At 38.8% G+C, this 18,857-nt stretch overlaps 1 protein-coding gene across 1 annotated transcript; it reads right to left on the bottom strand.

The window, feature by feature from the left end:
- Positions 1-7,479: 7,479 nt before the first annotated feature.
- On the bottom strand, positions 7,480-18,586 carry LOC103476554 (uncharacterized). Its single transcript, XM_008429001.2, has 8 exons — positions 18,230-18,586; positions 13,752-13,888; positions 13,085-13,658; positions 11,516-12,101; positions 10,844-10,905; positions 10,655-10,742; positions 10,468-10,571; positions 7,480-8,534 (listed from the first exon to the last, which is right to left on the bottom strand). Exons 1-8 carry the CDS (start codon positions 18,404-18,406, stop codon positions 8,085-8,087), a joined length of 2,178 nt encoding a protein of 725 aa, XP_008427223.1. The 5' UTR covers positions 18,407-18,586; the 3' UTR covers positions 7,480-8,084.
- Positions 18,587-18,857: the final 271 nt, after the last annotated feature.

The following is an 18,857-nucleotide window of genomic DNA, read 5'->3' as shown; positions in this document are numbered from 1 at the left end:
CACCACAATGTCCGGTTGGTTCGCCATTACCATTTTGTCTGTCTGGATCTGGAAGACCCACAGGATCTTAGCTCGGTCATTCTCCGCCACCTTCGGGGGTGTTCCCCACTTTGATCTCGGGGCTTCCAGTCCATATTCTGCACAGATGTACCTGCACACTATGCCCGCCACTTTGTTATGCCGTTCCACTTACACTTTCCCTGATAGCATCTTGCACCCTGCTATTATGTGCTGGACTGTCTCAGGGGCCTCCTTGCACAACCTACACCTTGGGYCTTGTCTGGTGTGGTAGATCTGAGCCTCTATTGCTCTGGTGTTTAGGGCCTGTTCCTGTGCAGGTGCAGCCAGGATGAGAGCCTCTGTGCTGTCCTTGAGTCCAGCTTTCTCCAGCCATTGGCGCAGTTGGTAGAGCTGTTGCCTTGCAGCAAGAAGGTTCTGGGTTCGATTCCYGGCCCCGGTCTTTCTGCATGGAGTTTGCATGTTCTCCCTGTGCATGCGTGGGTTTTCTCCGGGTACTCTGGTTTCCTCCCACAGTCCCAAAACATGACTGTTAGGTTAAGTGGTCTGTCTAAATTGTCCCTAGGTGTGAGTGTGTGTGTGCATGGTTGTGTGTCCTGTGTTGCCCTGCGACAGACTGGCGACCTGTCCAGGGTGTACCTTGCCTCTCGCCCGGAACGTTAGCTGGAGATAGACACCAGCAACCCTCCCGACCCCATTAAGGGACACAAGGGTGTAAGAAAATGGATGGATGGATGGATGTATATATATATATATATAGTGTAGTGATAGGTACCAGCCCCCACAACCCTGCAAGGTTAAGCATGTTTTGACGACTGATAAATTTTCTCTTATCTATGCAAATTAATTTCTTCAAACAAGCTCAAACATGAATGCACCCCTCATGATTTGATCATTATGACACGGTTTTATATTTTATTATTTTTTCATGATATACGTTTTACATCTGTGTGTATTCGTTATATCATCTTCTAATGTTTTCTCTTGATGTAAAGCATCACTGAGGCCATTACAGATATATTACTGGTGGCAGCGCTTCTGCTATCATTGCAAATTGGTTTCTTATATAACAGCTCAAAATGTGATTGATGTTCACACACTGTCAGTTCATTTTGTGCTGTCAGGTTATGCCTGCAAAGAACATGTCTGTTAGACCTTTAGGCATTTAATTTCGGGATGAGTTCCAAAATGCTTATATCATGTTCAACCGAATGCACATAAATTCACTCGCCAGCCACTTTATTATGCACACTGCTTGTAAGTGTCAAACAGTGTTCTTCCTTTTATAGGTTCTGGTCAGAGAAGAGAGACTTGACTGGACTATAAGTGTGAATCCTTGACTCTGATGTACCAAAGATTCTGTAGAGCCCAACATAGATGGTTTTGCCATTTGTCTGTTGCTAATGAAAGGGGGTTGTTATTTAATGCTAAAGAAGGCAGATAATTTCTGGGTTGCGGAAGTAACAGTCTCTAGGATCAAGGATCTTTCCCTTGACACTGTAGAGGTCTATGTGAGAGCAGCTTGACCAATTGTATAAGACTATGCAGATAACCTAAAACAGAAGAGGGGTGAGGAACACATTATAACAATTTCAATAAAATGTCCTGTGAGAAAATTTTAATTTTGTGGATAACATGAAATATAGCAGAAAACTCACCTTCTCCATCCATCCATTTTCTTCCGCTTCATCCGGGGTCGGGTCACGGGGGCAGCAGCTTCAGAAGGGAGGCCCAGACTTCCCTCTCCCCAGCCACTTCTTCCAGCTCCTCCGGGGAAACCCCAAGGCGTTCCCAGGCCTGCCGAAAGACATAATCCCTCCAGCGTGTCCTCACCAGGGAGGCGTCCAGGAGGCATCCTAACCAGATGCCCGAGCCACCTCAACTGGTTCCTCTCGACATGGAGGAGCAGCGGCTCTACTCTGAGTCCCTCCCGGATGACCGAGCTTCTCACCCTATCTCTAAGGGAGAGCCCAGCCACCCTGCGGAGGAAACTCACCTTCTTTCTCTGTCAAACAAGTTCAAACAAGATCCAGAGAAATAAAGGTTTCCGCACATTTTCGCTAATTTTCTTCACCACCCATCTGTTTATCTGATGGATACTGTTGGCTGTGGGGCATATTCCAGAACACCAGCTTGTTCTTGAAAACATTCAGATTTATCTTCGGTTTTCAATCCTAATCAGAATAACATGCTCAGTGAGTGGCAACATAAACTCAGCAGGTGGAAGAGTACAACTTCAAAGCAGTAGAGTTGTTTTTTGCCTCTTGGAGAAATCTACACCTTTTAACAATAACACTGGATTTGTTTAGTAAATTACTAAAATGAAAGAAAGGTTTACTTATTGCTCTGTAATTAAAAAAATCATTGACTGAATTATTTGTTTAAAATTTGAAGAAGTTGCTCTGCCTTTGAAATCGCAGAGCAACTTGGACAACAAACAACCTTAACCAACAAATTATCACCAACACTAATGTGTAATAAATCTGCCTTTATTGTTAAAAGGTGTAGATTTTTCCAAGAGGCAAAAAAACAACTATACAGCTTTAAAGTTGTACTCTCCACATGCTGTGTTCATATTGCCACTCACTGATCATGTTCTTCTGATTAGGACTGAAAACCGAAGATAAACCTGAATGTTTTCAACAGCAAGACTGAACAAGCTGGTGTTCCTCAATATGCCCCACAGCCAACATTATCCATCAGATAAACAGATGGGTGGTGAGAAAAATTAGCAAAAGTGGGTGGAATTTTTTTTTTTTCCTGGATCTCGTTTGAACTTGTTTGACAGAGAAAGAAGGCGAGTTTCCTGCTATATTTCATGTTATCCACAAAATTAAAATTTTCTCACAGGACACATAACGTGCTCCTCACCCCTCTTCTGTTTTAGGTTATCTGCATAGTCTTATCATACAATTGGTTAAGCTGCTCTCACATAGACCTCTGTTAAGGGAGAGATCCTTGATCCTGGAGACTGTTACTTCCCCAACCCAGAAATGATCTGCTCCACAGAATCCTTGGTACATAAGAGTCAAGGATTCACACTTATACTCGAGTCAAGTCTCTCTTCCCTGACCAGAACCTATAAAATGAAGCTAGAATCCACTGTTAGTCAGAGCAGACCTGACAGACTCCTTTGACTTAATTCCTGTTCTCACCTTGAAATGTTTTAATACATTTCTTATTGCTTCTCATCCAGATTCTTGTTAAAGTTATTTTTCTCCACAATTTTGGTTTTGCTGACAGGATAACACGTTTGGCTGCTGAGAACTGTACGACCAGTGTGTGAGCTTGTCTGAAATTATCCAGTCTTCAACCTCAGCCTACAGAGATGAGCCCTACATCTTTTAAAATATATGACAGGGCGCCCCATTAGTTATTGGGAGTAAATAACTTGAGATAACAGGGCCCTCCTAGTAGTTACTAAGAGTAGAGTGGCCGGATAAACTGCAGGGTATCCCCCAGAAAACCTGCTAAGTAAGGGTCGTCCACCGGCGGTCCACCTTGTTTTTGTTTTAAAAGACATTGAGTAGATAGGAAAAGTAAACATATTACTGGGTAATTATATGCTATGGGAAAACATCGCCAGTGAAATGCTATCCAAACCCACAACTAGTCTTACAAACAACAAATCAAAAAATACAATTAAAACGAATATCAATTATTTGCACTTCAGTTTAATCCAAATTAAGTCTGTGGCTCTATAAGGCGCTTCAGGAGCCTCAGAAATGCTAATATTTTAACACAGACCACAGATATATAAATGTAACATTTATTTATTAAGAATATCAATGCTGCTAATTTTTATTCAATTGTTTTAGCATACATAAATCTAAATATTTTAAATTGTTTAACATTTAAGATTTTAAGGAACTGGCGAGTTTACTTTGTAAAAGTTCAAAGAACAATATTCATAATTAGATTGTTTTATTACCATAGCAAAAATCTGATGCTCTCAATTTAATCTTTGAGTTTGGGCTTCGTTTGTTCACAAATACATGTTAGTAAACTACAATTATAATCTATTGCTTTTTAGGTTGGCGAATTAAACTACTTCCCCTCTCCCAGATTAAATCTAACACTGAAGCTGTAGAGGTGCTGAGGTTTTCAGCAACAAAAGGACCCCACACCCCAAGTCAAATTTTGCTCAAGGCCTCATACAGCCTTGGACCGGCCCTGTGCATGATGAGTTAAATCCGGAGAAACAGCAGGCGCAAATCATGACACCGCACCTCCTGCTGTACATCCGCTGCACTGCGCACAGACATGCGCAACAAACAGAAGATTTAATTCTATAAATTTAATTTTATAAAATGCTTTATATCTGTTCTAGTATCTTTAAATATAAAGTTGTAGGTACAACAGTACAGCTGCTGTGCATGAAAATGTGTCTCCACCTAGTGGAAAGCCTTTGAGACTTTATGGAAACATGTATATTTATGGTGTTTACATATTTGACAAAACCTCCTTTAAAAAGAAATGGAAAAGTGAAACACAACATCATGATATAAAAATAAAAAATACATGTCTAGTTGTTTCTTACATAAACAGAAAATCAATATTGCTGTTTCTAAACTAACATGATTTGATTAATCAAAATCAAAACATCACGATAATGTTCATGATGACATTTACTTATTGTTTTCTTATACATCAACTCACACATGGACAATGAGAGAGCACAGGTTGGAGCTGACATTCACTCTGTTTAAAATGAGTCAGCAGATTAATATTCTCATGCCAAAGACTTTTCAATCAGGTTCTTTCAGCTCAAAATACAAAAACTCACAAGATAAATTCTAGTTTAGTCAGGCAGGTCATTTGTTAAATGCAGCACTTTTGGTCAGTAGTGCAGTTGTTTTTAAAGGTTAACCTTGAACCTTCCTGTTTCATGCAGCTCTTTGCCCAATCTTAGACAAGTGCTCTACTGCCGCCTGCTGAAAGACAGAATACACTGAGCACTTCTTAACATTTAAGGTTGGTTGATATTAATGTTTCCACTGCCGTCACTGCCTTTGTGCTTTTGTTTCGTCCTGTTGGGTATTCCTTGTCGACACCATCAGCGTTCATCTGGGTCTTCTTCCTGTCCTCTCAGATTCCAGCCAACTGAGACATATAGCTCATTCCGTTGTAATTGTTGTTTTTTGTTTGAATTGTTGCAATTTGTTGTTTTTTGTGTCACACTTTGGCTGATGGAAGTTGTTCTTAAATCCATCCACTAACACCTCTGCAGGGTCACAAGAGGAGCTGTTGTCCATCTCCAGCGGTCAACGGGCGAAAGATGAGATACACCCTGAGCAGTTTGCCAGTCCATTATAGGACAAGCAACCACACATAGACACACTCATATCTAAAGATAATGTATACCTGGAGGGTACCCGCATGCACAGAGTATATATTCCATGAAAGAAAACCCAAAGCCCAAGACTTGAACCCAGGACTTTCTCGCAAGGCCAGGTAACAGTGCTACTAACTGGTTTTAAAACTGGGTATGATACATTAAAAAACTAAACCAAACTGAAAACATCTGTATGACAAATCCTTGTTGCCCACTAATATGAGGATTATTTCCAGTTTTTGAACAAACAAAACTGTAATGTTCATTAAAAACAAAATATTAGTTTAAATAACATGTTCTTATGTTTAAATCAACAGGACAGACAGAAAGACAAAATTTAATCTTTTTTTTTTAGATAGTTTATTTTGAAAGTTTACAAACAATGATAGATTTTCTTGACTTGCAGTTTGGAAGATGTACTCAGCTTTTTCATGAGAACATTCAGGGTACATAAGGCATAAAAAACATGGACTTTCCAAAGGGAGACAGTAAACCAGAGGAAGCATTAAAGTTCTGGAACAAAGAATAATGTCCATCCTTCACCAAAGTTGGGTGTTAAATGTGTTATTGAAGTGAATGTCTGAGTTTGTCCAACTTGTGTTATGGGAGATGTTTATTGTTTTGGTCTCTGTTACTGAACAAGATTCAATCTTGGACACCAACTGTGGCCACTCCCAAAAGCTGATGAGCTCAGAAATAATGAAAAAACAAAACAAGACATTTGAGTTGCAAATGTTGCGTGTTTGTCCTTTTGGATGAAGAAACAGGTTAGAAAAAATAAAATTAAAAGTAGAAAAAAATACATCTATATTCTGTGTTATCTTCAACCTGCATTACATTTAGCTTCATGTTGAGAGCAAAACATCAACTCACAGCAGGAACTCACCTTCACAGAGAAAACTACTTTCTCCATCTCACCGTGTCAGTATCCGACTTCTACCTACAAATGTAGAAAATATTAGTAAATTGTGATATTCAGCTTCAAAAATTATCAAATAGTATCTTGAAAAAATACGTTGGATGCAAAAAAAATGAAGGAAAATGAAGCAGCCGGGGTCAATGCATAACTGAAGGGGCACTATGTGGCTCAGGTGCTGCAGTCCTCAACACAACCATCTCTGGTTTGATTTTTGTTCCATTTGCCGCCTGTCTTCACTCTCTCTGCTCCAACGTATAGACACATTTATGAATTCAAATTGTATTCTGGACATTTACAATAATGTGGCATAGGCTCTGTTAGATAAACGGTACGCTGACACTCATTTCACCACTTGCCCTTGTATCTTCTTTAATCCTAAGGAATCAGGTGTCCAAACTATTTCCATGGAGTAGGAGAAAGGGAAATGAATTGAATTTCTGTAATAAAAATAATAATTGAGTGGCATATACAAGAAAAAATTTCACAACTGCCATTCCATCATAGGGCAACACAGAGACAAACAGGACAAGGAGCCATGCACGCACCACATTCTTCTCTGTAATACACCTACAGAGACCAATTCACGCTACAGTCATGTTTTTGGACTTTAGGAGGAAGTTGGCATACCTGGAGAGAATTCTTACATGCACAGGGAGAACATACAAACTCATGCAGAATGATCCAGAGACGGGATTCAGCTGCAGGACCTTGTTGCTGTAGCGCAGTTGGTACAACTACCATCTGTGGTACTGTGCAGTCTAATTTGGTTTCAATAGTGTTTACATTTCATCCCAAATTCAGTAAATGAAACAATTCCTCAGGCTGTACACTCTGTCATGACAATTAGCATAAAAATTTATTTTGTTTCTACAAATTATCAGTGTAAAGGTGTACAAATGTAGGTAACCGCACTATACATTTTACATTCATGCCCCCAGCAGATTTGTAACTTCTTAAAAAAACTTTTCTTATTGTGAGGAAGACAATAAAAGTATTCATCACCCTTCAGGTTCAGGGTGAGTTTTGCACTTTTCCAGCAGTGCAGGTTGTTTCATAGAACAGCCCCGTAACACCAAAGATGACAAATCTGAAACCATGTCTGTTGCACGGACACCTCATGACTATCCAGGTTTCAGACAAGATAGAAATATGGCCTTTTTGGCAGTAACATTATTCTGGCAACAATGACACCACTTCAACAATTACATCTGACTTTTCCACACATTTTATTTAAAAGGTTTGGTTTCTTTATTTACAATATCACAAGATACAGACACGTGTCATGTTGGGAGTTCTGGTAAAAATAGGAAAATAAAGAATTGGAAAATACTCATTATGAATGCAACAACAATTAGCCAGTTGTGATGTAAAAGTACATAAACGGAACCAGTAAAGATGGATGTGTTTAGGCGGTGGAATCAGAAAGCAAGGACAGTATGACATTTTGGAGTCCTTCCTACTGTCAGCCAACACCAAGTTCCATTAAAACTACAGACTGAGGAATAAAGATAAAAAGACAAACACCTGAAAATCCATCTGCCTCAAAAATCCAATCCAGGATGTGACTCCTACCAACATCCCTCTCTATAACACACATACAGATACTTCTTTATGTTTTTTTGTCTCTGCAGGAGAACTTACCAATGCAGTAAAATAAATTCTGGATTTTTAACGAGAACTCTCTTCTCAGATCAGAATAACAAAAAAAAAATCTACAGAAAGAGGTTTCTTGACAAAATTTAAGACCAGAAAGTTTTAATGTTGAGTTGCAGCGGTGTGTCAGCACTCCTAGAAACCTGTACGCGACAAACATTAATCCTTACTCTTCTTCTTCTTCTTCTTTTTCTCCTTCTTTTTCTTTTTAGAATGTTTGACTTTAGGTGATTTGTCGTCTTCATTGCTGTCACAGCTCCCAGAATTTTCCGCCTTGTGTTTCTCTCTGCTGGTTTTGGACGATTTATCTTTGCTGTCTGGTTTTTCTTTGCCTTTCCTGTGCTCCTTGTTCTCCTGTTTCACAGTGACACTTTGAGATGGAGGCGTTAGCCCTCTGCTGACGGTTATGAGCATCCTCTCCTTCTTCATCTCTTCCTGTAAGAAGATGTTTGCCTGCTCAGACCTGATGTCTCGTTGGCTGCTCCGGTGCTCCTTCTCGTCCTTCAAGTTCCGCTGAAGGTCTCTATCACTCCAGGAGGCTGAATGGGAGGGTTGGCTGCTGGTGCTGCTGCTGTGACCTTTGCTCTCTCTAGCATGCTTGTCCAACCGCTAAAAAATTTCAAAATGTAAAAATAAATAAACAACTAAAAAAAGTCAGCCTGAATTTAATACAACAGGAATGTCAAGATATCAACTTGATGACATTCGGAACACATTAAAAGAGTAAAGCATCCTCCAATGGACTCTTTGCACCTCAGCTTCCGTGTTCGGGGAAAAGCGGTTCGATTGTTTCCGATCCAATACAAATATTTTACACTAGGTGCTTGCAGGACTTGGCCGAGGTTTGTACATCGATCCGAAGCCCCAACAAGTAAGCTGGAGTAAGTTTTTAAGATGTACGCCTTGTTATACATTCACTGATACGAAGGTGAGTTTTATTTTAAACTTTGTGGCAAACATTAACCTTAGCTGATGCTAGTAGGCAATATTCTCCGACATTGTTCTTGTAAAAATGTGCTATTTAAGTATCTAAACATTATAACGGACAATGTTTTTATCTTATTTTCAAGTATATTATGTGTGTTTATTGTCGTTAGTGTCAGAGACTAACGGGGGAGATTACGGTTCGGGCGTTTTACTTCCGAAGCATGACGGAGCACAACAAGCCTCATAACTTAACAGCAGCACAGCTCTGCTGTCAGAGTTCTGGTTCAGCTGACTGTTCAGGATCAAAGTTGCTGCTTTTAGAAAAACATGACCGTGTCCCTTAAGGTCTTTGTGTTATTTCATTTTATTACCTTTGCATGTTTCTTGTGAAGAGCTCAGATAGGACGGTGTTTACAGCAGTATGTACAGGCGGATCAGTCGCTCGGCTGTCTGGCTGTGATCTGCTGCTCACTCGTTCCCATAAACTCGCTCTTTCAGGCTGAATACAGAGGTGATTCCATGGAAATAACTCAGTGAAGGCTCCTTTATTTACCATCCGTATCCCCGATATTTTTAGGCTGATCCGGAATGAAGTGAAGGTTGCAAATTTTGTGTTGTGTAGCGTTAGCTTTAACTTGTAAAGGCAAATATTTACAAGCCACCATCTTCTTAATTCATAATCGCTTGGAAATTAATGAAAACTTAAAAGCCCATTATAATAGGAAGACAACAATGTTCATAGTATTGCTTTTTTGTATCTGAAATATGGCTTAGTCAGTCATGGTAACTCAAAGCGGAAACAAGTGAGCCGCATTAGCTCCTGGAGATGTGACGGCAACGCCGTAGGTGCAAAGAGCCCATAGGACGATTCTTTATTGCAACAACTAAATAGTTTTCGTAAAATGCAGGCAGAAAGTGCACCACAGCACAGCAGCAGAAAAGTCAAAATTGGAATTTGATTGAATATCTCTGGAGAGATCTGAAAATGACTGACAGACATTTCCATCCAACCTGGTGGAGCTGGGTAAGAACTGCAGAGAGGAATGGGTCAGACTGTATAAACATAGGTGTTAAGCTGGTAGCATCATGTTCAAAAACACTGGAGGCTGAAATTGCAGCCAAAGGTGGTTCAACAAAGTATTAAGTATGAGCTGTGAATACTTATGTGTATGTGATTTCTTGGTTTCCTATTTTTAATTTATTTGAAAATATCTAAATTTCATTTTAATATTGTCATAATGGGATATTTGTATGTAGAATTTTTAGTAAAGACAATTTAATAGAATTTGAATAAAAGTACTTTACATAAAATGTGGAACAAATGAAACGCAGTAAATACTTTCCAGATGAACTGTACTGAAAGGTTCCGTCATATTTTGCTAGGCAGGTCAAACTGTCCACACTTTTGTCCTTTTATAGCAATTACAGGTCCAACATTTTTCTATGATTTCAGATATTTATAGGGTAGTCAACTGACTGACAAGTTGACTGGATGGACAAAAGTCATTTATTGCCTAATAAAATAGGCACTCTGAACATGGGCAGGCAGCTTTATCACCAAATAACGTTCACATTTTCAAGAAAGCAACAGAACATCCAGGACACACATACTCACACTTTGGTGGAAAGTTGCATGGTTTTCAGCAGAATTCAAATCTCCAATGAACTCCTGACATTTCTGGCAGTAAAACCCAACCACTGGAGAAATAAAACCCAGCCCTGGAAACAGAAAATAAATGCTGCAAAGTATGGTAGAAATAGGGTTTACAGAAGGAAGAAAACCTACAGAGAAAACTTGTTACCTTCGTATCTGAGCAACTCCTCCATTTCTGCTGCTAAGGATTCAATTTGCTTCATTTTAGCTCTTTTCTTATCACCATAGCCATCTGACTGTAAAGCATAGGGAATGTTTTTAAGAATAAGTGTGAGAGGATCCGTTTCAACATTTGGATGTTTAATTTCATAATCATGGTTGCTTGAAAATCTCTTACCTTGTGTTTATCAGATGAGGTCAGGGACTGGTCATTACTTTTTGTCCGTTTCTCCTTTGTTGCTTAAGGAAATTAGACAAAACACATTTCAGTGCATACAAGACGTCAGTAAAGAAGCTAATGCCTGAGACAATCTTAATTATTATTATCAGCATTTTACTTTTTTATGTCCACTCTTTGCTTTGTTCAGCAGAGCTAGATAAATAACTGGAAGATAAGCCGCAGCTGTATGATAAGAAACTCAAAAATCGGTCTCAGAAAATCAAGATCTCCTCAAGATTCAACTCCAAATCAGGAGACAGTGAGGAGACACGACAAAAACTCTTGAGCTACTATCAGTAAGTGATATATTAAAGTAGATTGTAAAATACTTTGGTGGGACCAAAGGCAAAGTAAATGTACATCAAGCTCTCCGAGTTTAATTGATGAGGAGCTATAGATAAAAATAGCTGTGGGCAGGAAGGATCTTCTGCAGTAATCTGTGTTACAGCAGATATGAGGAAGCCTCAGGACTGAGGATCCTTTGTTGTAGAATTAGTCTCATGAAGAGTCATTCTATTCTACATACATAACACTGATTTAAATTCACAAGGATAACCTCGTCTTTGACATTGGGCAACATACTGAAGAAAAAAAAATTGGCCTTGTTGTAACAGACAAGAAGGTGCTAACCTTTGATCAGAGACTGAAGAGACTCCAGAGCTTTCCGTACATTTGGGTTAGTCAGTGTCTCTGCTGCTGTGTCAGAACTGAATAGTGCACCAGACACCTCACTGCCCTCCTTTTGGCCTTGAGTCTTCATCAGCATCTTGCCAATATCTGATGTTCCACCCAGACTATTTAATATAGTCTTGATTTTCTCACATTCTAAGTTATCCAGACTGACGGAGGAAAAAGTTGATAAAGATATCTGTTGGGGGTGTTTTGGATCGACCAAATTATTGAGCCCACTGTATAGGGACTTGTTCTGGTGACCGCCAACACCAGAAAAATAGTTTTTTTCCACTTTGACGTGGCCTCCATTGTGAGGTGGTTCAGCCCCATACAAGAAAGACTCCTCATCCTCCAGCACGCTAGTCTTCTGAACGGACAGGTTCTCCTGACCGTTGTCATTGAGCCAAGAAAAGTCACTGCCAACTCTCTCATGAGGCAGCAACATGCTGTCGCTCTCCATCGATGTTATATTGTCCAGACTGTTCCGCTTCTCAATCTTGTACTTAGCAGAGGTACTTTCCAGCTTTTTGGTTTCATCAAAGACCTGTGCAGAACAAATTAAAACAAATACTTACAAGGAATAAGGGGAAAAATGAAATTGGTCTGGTAATAAATGCATTCTGCATGAACAATATGATCAAATTGTAATTCATTTCTGTTATTTCCAGAGTGTAATACATACCCTTCAAACACATAAAATTTCATCTTTTATTGCTTTACCATCGATTTCTGCACTTGAAATCAAGTTTGTATTTTGTAAAGTTGGGTTCTGTGAGACGTTATGACCAGTGGTATTTAAGCTGCAGAGCATTACATTAACTTATTTGCTCCACTGGCTTCACAAACATATGAAGTTGAGTGACAGTTGAGCGTAATACATACCGTTCAAACCCATCGATGTTGGTAGCCCTGTGCATGAATGTGATCAAATGAATTTGTTCATGAGCGAAGCTTGATGGGCCACTTTTTCAGTGGCCCATCTTGACACTCGCCATGTTTAAATAAAGGTTTTTAAGTATTTGAAAGTGGGGCTGTGTAATAATATCGATTTTGCGATATATATTGATATTTTATTTCCTAGAAAAAAATCGATATTCATCCGCAAGTATCGTAACATCCAACTGTCACCTTGCTCACTCACTGCTTGCTTCACCGGGAGAGTGATTAGGTCATCAGGYTTAGAGTGATTCCTTCAGATGTTRAGTGTCAAGGTTAAAAAGGWATCAAACTATTCAGAGCAGGGTACTTGGTGCACTTTATTTACTTTACAAATGCATGTAAGCTACAGTTTGTACTTTTTCAATTAAAAGAAACATGTTTTCTCACCACTTCTTTTATTCATTTTGTCCAGCTGTCGACTTTACATGTGTGATTGCACAATGTGGATTCTCTGTTCAACTGATTGAATATTAATGAAACTGAAGGAAAATGAAATGCAGATGAATTGCAGTACTTTCATTTAAAAGAAAATCACAGGTAACAATTTTTCAAAATGACAGTGAAAAAGTAACGGCTGAAGACTCTTACCTGAATACCAAGGATGGCATCTTTGAGCGCTGGTAACCGTTCTTCCAAATCTTTGCTCTTCATGACCATCTTGAGTCCTTCTAACAAACTGTTTCCTGTCAAATTGCTGCTGTCAACACTGCTGTTGCTACTATGCACAGGGGTCCTCTTCCTCTTTTTTTCAATACTGGCACTACGGGACTTGGACCTTCTGACTTTGCTCTTACTTCGTTTGTGACTCTTCTTGCTCTGACTTCGGCTCCGACTGCGAGCCCTGCTTTTGCTTCTAGCTCGACTCTTTCCACGCACACAGCTTTTGCTTCTTCCCGTACTTCTGCTTCTTCCCCTGCTTTTGCTTCTTGGTCGGCTTTTGGCTCGAGACCTCCCTCGACTTCTGCCCCGACTTTGACTTCTGCTTCGACTCTTGTCCCTGCCAACATGCTTCTGGAACTGTGGATCTCCTTTGACTGCTTCTTTCAGGTCTTTAGCAGACTTCAAAGCATCAAACAAATTGTATGCCATATTCCCTTTGAGATAGTCTGGTAGAGGTTTGTTGGCCGCAAGGCATCTCAGAAATTCCTCTCCAGCCCGATCACTAAAAATGAATAAGAATGCATTTCAAATTTTTAATGAAATAAAAGTACAACAGAGTTCCAGTAGCAGCTTAAAAATATATTCTCACACAGACCTGTTGTCTTGAGAGTGGCGTTTCACAATTAAAGGATTCCACGGAGGGGCCTGATGACATTGCAGTTCTGCCAAAGGAACAAGCTGCTGGTTGCCTCCCACTATACTACGGTCTACAGGGAAGTTGCTACAGTGGGGCTGAGAGTATTCAGAATTCATGTTTTAGTGACATACAAAATAAAACTTAAGTCATCAGTATATAGGTGAAAGTGATGTCTAGGTCCAAAGGGGTCTCATTGTTTGCCGGTAAGTCCATCTCTATGCAAATAGTTACTATTATGTAAACTTGTAAAAATGGTCATCTTAAATATTCAAAATGTTTTAATATCTCAAACTTTATCCATAAACAGAAATGTATTTTGGTCTTATTCTTAGAATACACGAAGTTATAGAAAATATACAAACAAAAAAACACACATTGATGATATAAAAGAATTAATGCTCAGGATGGCACACTTGATAGGCCAATTACAAACATTTCAATTGAACCATAGACAATCAAACGATGCAGAACATCCTTCATTTGGCTATACTTCATGTTTACAGGCAACTTCTGTTTATCAGTTCGCATATGAACTGTGGAATGACCTGAAGAGGTGTTAACTGACACTGGAAGAAGTGTGAGTAGGTTTGTTTAGTGTGCAACACAGAACCAGAGTATGTTGCTGGACATGCAGCTATGAAAGACTGAAACTGACTTATAACTGGTATAACTATAGATTGAACATATACGTTGCATTAACTCTGGTTCAGAAGCATGAAGATGAGTCGTTTCAGGAAAGAAACTCTGATGTCATGGAACCTTTCATTTAAAAAAAAGACAAAATTGCCTCTCATAATTCTGCAGAACTATGCAGGTTCACCAAAACTGCCGTGAAATGTTTGGAACATACCAAGTTTCTTACGTTGTCTAAACTAATTCTTTAGTTAGTTTAGAGCTAATTGATCTCACTGACACTACATTTCAATACAATCCTTGTTTTTTTGTTTTTTTATAAAACTTACCAGTCACATCTTTACAGTTGTCACAAAAGCTCACCCAAAAATAAAATACATCACTGGTGCAAAAGCAAAATAAAGCCATTGTTACATTAAACAATTAAGTGCATCAAATGTTTGACATAAAATTAAATTTAATGAGTAAATTAGACAAAAGAAATACCGATTCAAATTTATAGTTTAGTAATTAATTTTTGGAAGTTGCAGAAACATTTTTAAAATAACTCAAATGATAGCCTACTGAACATCAAAACTACAAAAGAGTGATAAATACATATTCAAAATTGCTGAGACCACGAATAAACATATTCAAACATCTCAGCTTTTAGTAGAACAATCTTCTTTACTCCTCCATGTGCAGATTGACAACACTGACGTGTCGAAGGTTGATCCAGGTCTTGATCTCCACATTTGATTGTGTTTTCGCTCAAGGACAAAGTTCTAAACATGCTTGAAATAAAAGCGTAAACTTAACAAATGATCACTTCCAAAGTTAGAATCAATGAGAATGTGCACATTTGCTACAGAATTTTATCTTAAACTGCACGGCTATTAATCAAAATTGACGAGGTCATAAGAATGCACAGTCATAAACCGTACAAAAATATATACATCGTCTTCTAATTTCAGTAAGTTGATAAAAAAAAATTAGCAGTATAATAACAAAACGTGAACCAGAGACACTTAAAAAAAACATCTGGAAACACATGAATAATACTAATAATGATCAAATGAAAGACAAAAGTAGAATGCAAATTTTATCCATTTAGAACTATGCGATGTTAGATAAGTTTGCAAATTTCTCAATAGCTCAAACTTTTACACATCTCCAGACAAGTGCATTAGTTTCTCCAAGCCTGTTCGTCAGTGCTGTATAAGCCACAGCAGAAACAGCTGAGAACGTCTCAAAAGTCAAATCATCTCTTCAGGGGTTCTGTTCACTTTTAATTTTACCCTGCAAAATATGAGAACCGCATTATTACCTTTAACACTTTACTTAACATAACACAAGAAGAATGCAAAAACAGTCATACAAAAACTTAAGAAAACAAAGGTGAGGAATAAGCTAATCTTGCAAAATAGGCAGTTAAAGTTTGCCACTGAAAACGTGTTGACTGAATATCAGCATTAATATATAAAATATGTGGTTGAGAACAGTATTTAAACAACTAATGTTCATGTCAACTTACTCTGTCCGGCACAAATTGTCCATCTTCAGGAAAAAATAACCGTTTGTCGTGACGGAAGGAAAAACTAAATACGTAAATGGACTGCAGAAAATCTTGCTGTTGGCTGAGAAAAGTACAAAACAACAATATGGTTTAGATTTTAAGCAAAAGTGTCATTTTAATTAGGGTTTTTTATATACATCTTTAATAATAATTTTATGACTTCTACGGGTTGGTATGAAAACCAAAAGGTTCTTCGAAAACATTTATAGGCACCTCGAAATGTGTATAATTTATCAGCCTCACTTTGCATCGACTTCTGGATTCCAACTAATTTTACTGTTATACAATAGAACCACACTAACCAAGCTGTTCTACCCTGCTCATGGCCTGGCACTGCCATTTCCAAATAACTCAGATATACTTCATTAGTGTGCATTTCATCTTTTAATTAGGTGTAGTTTTAAGTGGTAAGGCCAACCAAATTTGTGTTTCATCAGCATACTGCTCTTAGTCATTTCACAGTTACTTAGTTAAACTTCATATTTTGCTCTGTATGAAGGAGGATTTTCCACAAACACAGACAACAGCAGGTGTCCAGCCATGGCCATGTTAGCTGTATTCTGCAATGCTAATAAAGTTTACATAAAATGACTATTAGAAAACTAAAGATGTTCAATCATGATTCAAAGATGTTGCTTATGAAACATCATCACAGCATCTGTGTGCGTAATATCACCCAAGTGTTAGGAATGCAATAATTTTACTCCATGAGCTCAGACTGCAAAGAATTCTGTCTCCATGAAGATTTTCACTTTATAAGATGCTCACCCCATCAGAGCTGACTGTGGCCATGGGGGTTAACATCCCAGAGTCTTCGAGGCAGAGATAACAGTAAGAAAGGAAAATATGGATTTACTTCAACTGATGATGTTATAATGTTTATCTGCAATATTACCATCCCATGATTTTATAACATTGTTTAGCCCTAAAGGTCCCCCTGCTAACTCTGACACTAAACAACCTCTATCATTCTGTTATTAAACAGACACAGAGTGGAAAAATGGCTGTATGATCGTTTGATCATAGAGTACGACTCGCTCTGATATTTCAGTTCACACAAATTCATGTCAGAATGGATCCAAACTTTAACAAAGTGCATCGGATCATTGACTTTGGGACATAAGTTTACTGTCAATTATATGTGAATTATGATTTGTGTCTATTATAAACTGGGTAAGATCAAAGAAGCTGGTTGCAAAAACACACCATGGTTTTGAGGATCAACATAAGCTGTGCTTAAATGCTGAATCTGTGGCTATTCAGTAAAATTCGTCTTTTTATAAAGCACAACTGAAAACAACAAATGGTTGATCAAAGTATTGTACATTAAGGGGATAAGTGAAGATAGAACAATATCAGGAAACATAACTTCCATGAAAGAACAAACGATTTATGCTGTGTTGATTGCTGGGAAAATAGATGGATTTAAGAGGAGACGGTGAAGGAGCTGCTTAGAATGAAGAGGTGACCTGGTCCATAACCAAGGGGCCCCATCGTCTCTGAGCTTCTGCTCTCATACAAACTAGTGATATCTTTCAAAGACTGTTCTCGTTCAGTTCAAAATCTTGTTTCACTGAAAACATTTATGCATTTGCAGTTTTACTTTTTTTTTTTTTTTTTTTTTACATATTGTAAATAGTCTTTTAATCCAATAATACATATGCACATTTTATACATTAAAAACTGTACTGAGGTAAACATTTCTTGAATAGGCGTATGCTCTTTTCGATACCTACCTTATTGATTGTCCCACTACAATCAATTACATTACACTACTACTGTGCAAAAAGAAAAAGAAAAAACAAAGACTAAATGACAAAGTCAATTTCCTCCAAACTGTCAGGCTATGGTTCTAGTTTACATGACCTCCAGAATGGCCGTCAGGAACACTGTTCATTTAAAAACTGAAATAATATAGAAGCATGCAGTGAAGCACCGCAGACAGCTCATGATTGGTTCATTTAGCATACAGCTGAAGTTTAATCGTGACATAAATGTGATCAGTGCTGAAAAGTGTTTACATTGCGAAACAACGTAAATAAGTGAACAAATAAGTGAACAGGGGTGTTCACTCATTTCAAATTCCGATATATACTCCACAGTAATAGAAGCTGTAGCAGAACAAAGACAGCAGCAGCAGCAGCAGCAGCCCCTGGTCTGAAACAACCTGCCGTCTGTGTAAAGCTAACCGCGCAGTAAAGAACTGCTATTAGCCACAGAGGTAGATCTGGAAAAAGTCGGTACGTACACTGACGAAGTGGCTTGCTGGCGGCCTGCTGAACAGAAAACGGCTCTCCGAAAACGGTCCACCGTGTCCAGGGTGAGGCGGGGGACAGGCCACTGGAGGTCTGATATGCAGACCGAGGGGCGGTGGAGGACCAAACGGCACCCGTGGCCTCTGCTCAGGTTGGTCCGGCCGGTACATGACCCAGAAGCGCAGAACCTCCCAGAGGTCACTCTGAGATCACGTTTAACGGAAACAATGAACGTCAGTCTCCGTAGAAATTAGCTAGGTGTGATATCTTTTCGGGTCTTAATTCACAGTACATACAGGCTGCAGAAAGCCACCGGAACTACAAGTGACAAAACATCCTTCTTCTTCTTCTTGTTCCGTTGAGTTTTATTGGCGGATGGCAACCAACTTAAGGTGCATTTACCGCCACCTACCAGACTGGAGTGTGATCATCAATGATCTCAGAGGTAATTTAATAATACACCTCAATGGTATGCACGATATGCAAATTTACATTCATACACACTCATACTCATATATATGTGTGTGTGTGTGTGTGTGTGTGTGCGTGCGTGTGTGTGTGTGTGTGTGTGTGTGTGTGTGTGCGCGCGTTCGCGCGCACAGGTATACATACACACTTTAA

The sequence above is a fragment of the Poecilia reticulata genome, linkage group LG15 (assembly GCF_000633615.1).
Source record: "Poecilia reticulata strain Guanapo linkage group LG15, Guppy_female_1.0+MT, whole genome shotgun sequence".
NCBI classification, from domain to species: Eukaryota; Metazoa; Chordata; class Actinopteri; order Cyprinodontiformes; family Poeciliidae; genus Poecilia; species Poecilia reticulata.
Note: the sequence above shows the minus strand (reverse complement) of the source record. Positions and strands in the feature narration are given on the sequence as shown.